The 7,023-nt window shown below is 33.0% G+C and overlaps 1 protein-coding gene across 1 annotated transcript in view; it reads left to right on the top strand.

Annotated features, from left to right (window-relative positions):
* The window catches only part of LOC106877777 (membrane metallo-endopeptidase-like 1), a 242,735-nt gene extending 237,097 nt beyond the window's left edge, over positions 1-5,638 (top strand). The window contains exons 14-15 of the mRNA XM_014926785.2: positions 2,360-2,463; positions 5,566-5,638. Of these exons, the coding sequence (XP_014782271.2) occupies positions 2,360-2,463; positions 5,566-5,638 (177 nt within the window). The remainder of the gene's footprint in view (positions 1-2,359; positions 2,464-5,565) is intronic.
* The last annotated feature ends 1,385 nt before the right edge of the window (positions 5,639-7,023 follow it).

The raw sequence follows: 7,023 nt of genomic DNA, 5'->3' as shown, positions 1-7,023 counted from the left end.
TAACTTTTCGAGCTACGCTCTTCGACAGAAAGAATACGGAGAAAACAAAGAGAAAAACACGGAGAAAAAAAATTGAATGGTGTTTGGTCAGCGATTAATCATTTGCATGTGTGTATATATGGAGCGGTGATGAAGAAAATTCTCCTTCTCACCAAAGTTAAACTTTCAAAATATCTGCATTCCAGGGATTTTTCGTTCATAGGGCTTGAGAGAGGAAACATATTACTTCCTTTCCAGCGAGGAAAGAGAGAACTTTATACGCCATGGATCTTGATGGATAGAGGAATATGTGAAACGTCTGTAAACTTTCTTTAGGACACAATGAAATTAATATGGGAAATAGTACTACGGTTTGATTTGGGAATTATTTTACTTGTAAATAGTCAACTGCTTTTTTTTAATGCATTTGTTTTAATGAATTGTCAGAATCGTAACATGAAATGTTTCTTTGTTTAGAATAGCGTTTAAATATGCTGTTGCACATCGATCCAATGATATTTTTCTCTTGACACGCGTCGAACCAAAATTCTGAATAAAATTTGCTTGAAGTCTTCGAAAAGATGTTTGTCGGGTGGTTTGTCCGTGTTGCTAAGAATATGACAATGTGGTCAGAAGCTGTGTCATGCCTAGACCGCTGGGGAATTACGTTGAGGATACACGTGCCAATGGGCAGTTCAGCCACTTGTACGTTAATTCAGGAATAGGTTATTCATTTGACTGAAATCTCATTGTCGGAAGACTTGAAAATATTCATTGTAGAGTGTACAAAACCATGAAGAATCTCGAAGTATGAATTTTTCAATTTACCTAAATAAATATTGACATGAAATGATGGAAATGATTGGAGCGTCTGAAGAACAATGTGTGTCATCAAATATTAAAAAGGGCCAGTAATCAAAAATTGTATTCAGAAGATTGAAACATTTCGAAATCAAAAATGTTCAATCTTCAAGTGTCATATATAATATTTTAGATATTTCCGCGACTATTTAATGAAGAATTTTAAACCACCTTTTAACAAATGTATCTTATTTTGTAATATGTGTGTCACACTCTGAAACAACGTCATGTGTATGTGTGTGTGCATACATGCATAAAGAATGACTTTTGGCATTAAAACTGCTTACATCGTAAATATTTACTTTTTCAATAAACCTGTTGAAGATGCAGACATATTCGATATTATGTTGTCAGTGACAACTGAGTGGTCTACAGTGAATGGATATCTTCTACGGTATGCTGAAATCACGCAGCCATGTCGTTTCGTTGCAGAGAACAGAAGATTACGTTTTACTACGATATATGTGTGTGCTTTCAAGCAATGTGCGTCTACATGAGAGGACATCTTAGCGAATATTGCTGTATATGGCGTTCTAGCTAGCTAGCTAACTAACTAACTAACTAAATAACTATATATATATATATATATATATATATATATATATATATCCACGTTAAGCTGCATTGTTGAGCTAGTAGTGCTTTCGTCGCATACTGTTATTCTTTCGGTCTCTCCCTCTCTCTCTCTTTCTATATATATATATATATATATATATACACATACATGCATATATAATTACATACATACATACATACATACATACATACATGCATACATATGTGTGTGTATGTGCGTGTCTGTGCGTCTCTAAACTTTCTTTAGGAAACAATGAAATTAATTTGGGAAATAGTATTACGATTTGATTTGGGAATAATTTTACTTGTACATAGTCAACTGCTCATAGTCAAATGCTTCTTTGTTTAGAATAGCGTTTAAACATGCTGTTGCACATCGAGCCATTTATAGTTTTGTCTTGACACACGTCGAACCAAAATTATTAATAACATTCGGTTGAAATATTCCAAAATAGTTTTGTCGGGTGGTTTGTCCATGTTACTCAAAATATTACAATGTGATCAGAAGCTGTGTCATGCCTATACCACTGGGGAATTACGTTGAGGATACACGTGCCAATGGGCAGTTCAGCCACTTGTACGTTAATTCAGGAATAGGTTATTCACTTGACTGAAATATCATTGTCGGAAGATTGAAATCTATATGGGATAGCTAAAACTTGAAAATAGTCATTGTAGAACTTACGCATTGAATGAGCCCAGAAAGATTAGGAATAGTGATTAATTTCACACATATTTTTTGCAGCGTAATTTTTGATCTGTGTGTATGCAAGTGTACATATTTGATAAGTTGGAGTAGTTTTAGAGTTAATCGACACCTATTTCTGTGGCAGTAAATGACTGCAGAGAAGCTCCCTCATTAAAAGAAGCCTCTTAAAGTAGTTTGAAAACTGTATGTAAGTTTGTATTCGTAAATATTATCCACGTTCTATTTCTGCTTTAGATGACTATCACGGCTAACAACTTTTTCCGAAATATAATTCAAATCAAGTCAAAAAGATTGAAGCTGACTTTAACAGAGTTACGCGAAAAGCCTAGCCGAAAGGGGTAAGATTTTGAATATGTTTGTATTAGTTTCGTTTGAATTATTTATTTTATGTTTGTATCCCCTATATTTATTAAAATGAGTAGACTGGAGTGCACTATAGTTTGTATTCCTCAAATTCTAAGGACCATAACTTGTCATAAAATGTACTATATACTTACATATGTACATACATACACACCATATACATATATCCTTGAATAAATACCAAGCAATATGATATATGAAAAAATACAATACAATAGAATGGAATACAAGAAAGCTATCTCATGAGATCCATATCAATGACACTGCTCCTAAAAGGGGTTGATATTTTTTATTATGAAAGCTATTTAAAATATATTAATATAGAATAAAGAATTATTGTTATGGTAGATATATACTACTTAGAAAGACAACCGTTTAGATAGAGGAAACGGTTGAATAAAGGTGTTAAATCACAGTATGATACAAAGGGATCCGTAATATTCACATCTTTAATATAGAGAAAGTATATGTAGTACAATATAATCCAATGCATAATTTCTTTAAGATAGTGGGATATGATTTGTAGAAGATTCAGCTGTAATTTCTTGCTCTTTTAGTGGCGAAGGTTCTTGCTGATGCCGCTGCTTCGTGAGATAATTTCTTCATTGTTCAGTAAATGAATAGAAAATAAAAGTAAGTTATTTGAGGTCTCATGCAGAAAATATGAATAATCTAGTATACATAGCCTTCACTTCTCAGTCAATCTGAAGTAAGACTACAATTCCTATATGGCCGCTGGATGAAAGAGATGGTAGATAAACGTTTATGCTTCGCAATTCTTTAAAATCAAATCATATCACGTAAATTTCTTTTGGGAAAAGCCGGACACAGACGTCAGACCTCAGTAAATCAAAAAAAGTAATTTTTTAATAATAAATGCTTTTTATATATTGGAAAGTATCAGCTGCCACGAAAACCTTTCTTCGTATAGAAATTTGTATAGAATATTTTATATATAAAAGAACAAAACAGAAATGTTTAGTAGTTTTTATGGATTTCTCACATTTCTCTTACTCTGTCAGTTTTTGTGTAAACTTCTGTGCGGTTAACGTATTTATAAAAAGAGAAAAGGTGATATGAATGAATATATGATCAAGAATTTTGCTTGCGGAACATATCGTTCCAGTTTCGATATATCTGTCTGAGATATATCGACGAAAGCTGGTTCAGAAAAATTAGTTTGTTAACTGTATGCGTTCTTGGATATTAGACCTCGTTCTTTATGTAGCTTAATATTCTTACCGCCCTTAGATGCTTTTAACGGATCCACTCAATAGGAAACTCATCTGAAGATGACTTGAACTAGGATCCACTTCCTCCTACATTAGCACATCACCGTGCTTTATTGCCCGATCTTCCTGAACTGAATCGGAAGTTCGAGCAAAAGTTAACAACAGCTGGCTGCTTTCTCCTCATTGACTTAGGCATTAAATAACAGAATTCCGTTAACAAAAGAGCCTACTTTGACCTTTAGTTTTAGATAATCACCAATTTTTTTTTTTTAATTATAAACAACGTCTCAGTGAATACATATTATAGAAACACACCCAAATGAGATCACAGGAATACATTATTCGAGATAGCACAGAAACACAATTCATTTTCATTCTTCTAAATCTATTCATCTTGAAAACTTTTAAACAATAACATCAGTTATATCTATCTGATCTTATCTGAAACATAAAGAATTTATGTAATATCCTATTATCTGTAATCACTAGTTTCCGTGGTGATTGCATCAATCTAACAAAATAAATGTCTCCTCTATAAAATCAACAAAGTGGTTATATAATAAGGGGAGAGGAAAGAATATATTGATTTCCGTAGAGTTAGGAGGTGACGCTAAAATATCATGGGTTTGTTTAAATAAAACAGAGTATAAAGAAAAGAAACAACAATATCGACCGACAATATTATACTAAATCATAAACATTTCTGTGATAAGATGGCTATCATGAACTGAGTGATTTAAAAGCTCAGTATAGAAAGTTTCGCTATAAAAAGGTCATTAATGACAATAGCATTCCATTTGAGTCTCGTTTTATTAATCATACTGCCTTCGCGGGCTAAAAGTTGAAAAATGTTGAGATTTGTTGACTAGTAAACTATGTCGTACAATAACCTAAATTTAAAAAAATACTTCCCAGATTAAGACCACGTAATTAAATGTTTCGTACACTTCACCACACTTCAACTGATCTTACCAGTCATCGGGTAGCTCCATTTCCGTCTTCGAGGTTTTCTACAGATAATGCCATGAAAATGATAAATTAGAGCTCTCGATGACACGGGTCACACCTGTCGGGGATGGTTTATAGAAGTTACGATTACTACCAATATCTCACATGGCTAACGCATTGAGAGTCAAACAAACCACAATCTTTTTAAAGATAATCAGAGTATAAAAGGGGATAAAGGAATAAGAATATCACTATATTCCCAGGATCTCCCACAGCACTCGTTTCTCTAACGGCTAAATAAAACTATCGTATTTTAATAGCAAATCAAAATGTTAATTTGGAAAACGTAAGATTTCTAAAACTTGCATGTATTGCTGTTGTTTACCCTGATGTCAGAAATGATCGGGTATCCTGAGAGAGAAAGACAATCCGACCATACCCAACCCTTCCCTTTTTAGACATAGTGTGTCGCGGATTATACTACCCAATGCTTTCTTCCATCTTGTAAATCGGTAATGTGTAATTTATGCTATTGCTATTCCTCAGGAATCATTCGTAAGCGTATATATCTCGTTAGCATTTGTAAATAACGTTATCATATTCAGTGCAGCAACCATCTGAAATATCACTAGAAATAATAATGTGTTGAGAGAAAGACAATAGTAGCTCATTCACAAGTATTACTTTCATTATTAAGGCAATTGCGGGAGACAAGTACTGTATATGCGTTAGTAGATCTCTTTGTAAATTAAAACAAAAACTCCCCAACACAAACCGAACTTGGAAAGAGACAATCACTACTCCTACAATCAATTATATGTTTCCGGGACAGAAAGAGATTCAGTAGTAAGCTTCCCTGTTTAATTAGTAATTTTGGATTCTCTTAACTTACCTCAGGACTTCGACTACATCACACATAAATGCTTCTAGTAATTCAAAATATGTTTCCAGTAAGGAAATTCTCAAGTGACATTACAACTGAAATTATCATGAACTTATATTATAACCTAAAGAAACAAATGGATAAATAACCGCTGCTTCAGTAAATTCACACTCCTTTCTGAATACTAAGAAAAATCGATGGAATATATTAGCGTCATTGCCCTTGTCTGGGTTCTTAGATTTTTACCACGTTCCGGTGGAATTTGTTACATAATTTCACGAGTAATCTCAGTAAATAAAAGTTTTCAACATACTATATAATATATATACGGAATTCTACTTGATTTACAAAGTAAATAATCCGTCACTCGGAGATCAGGAATTATTTATAAATCTTCCATTTGATTTAACCCATCATCAACTTTACTGTTTAAAATATATGATTCTCACAAATGAATGTGCTTCGAGGGTTTTACTCAACCTGTAAGAATTAATTGGAAAATATATTTCTAAATATAAAGAACACATTTTATATTAGATTCCTGCTTACACTGTCTGGAAAAACGATCATAGATGAAACTTTTCTCATCATTTCAATGCTCTAACATCATTGGCATGTCGTTAAACATCAAGAGTATCAAAATACAACTCCGTATATTCAGAGATATTTTTAAATGACAGTAAATGTTAATGCATATTTTGAATAATTGTCTCTGTATACACTATTGTGGTATACACACACACACACATACACACACGCACAGACACTGTATGTATATTGCGTGTGTATGCATATACACATATTAAATATATATGTAGCCAAAAGAAATCATGTTCACCAAAAATTTCCATGCAGTACGTTTTGTCGACAATTTTGTTACCAATCAACTGCATTGTGGTAAAAAAAAAATAAACATCTAATTGGTATCACAAGACCACAATTTAGGAAGACTGTAGTTTGATAGCCAATTAATTCATGGCCAACCATTCACTTGTAAATTATTTTATTATTGCCAGAATAATGAAAGGCAAATACTACATGGCTGGGATTTGAACAACAACAAGTTACGAAATCGTTATGTTTTTCACTTGTAATCCAGCAAATTCCGCTACTCAACCGCCTACTGATAAGAACATAACAGAAAGATAACTACAGGAACACAATAACATTTCCATTTACATCTGTGAAAAGAAAATGTCTACGAAACAAAGTTATTATTAAATTTGAATATATTTTCTGAATAATCTAAATATGTAACCTACAGATTGGCAGAGTAGTAGTAAGAGGCTATAAATTCATTCATAATCTCTTCTTCAAGCCGTCATGTACATATGATTCAACCACACACGCACGCACACACACACACACAAACACACACACACACACACAAACACACACACGCACTAATATATATATAAAGGTGGTGCTCCAGCATGACTAGAGTCAAATGACTGAAACAAGTAAAAGATTAA

This window comes from Octopus bimaculoides, chromosome 8 (assembly GCF_001194135.2).
Source record: "Octopus bimaculoides isolate UCB-OBI-ISO-001 chromosome 8, ASM119413v2, whole genome shotgun sequence".
Lineage (NCBI taxonomy): Eukaryota > Metazoa > Mollusca > Cephalopoda > Octopoda > Octopodidae > Octopus > Octopus bimaculoides.
Note: the sequence above shows the minus strand (reverse complement) of the source record. Positions and strands in the feature narration are given on the sequence as shown.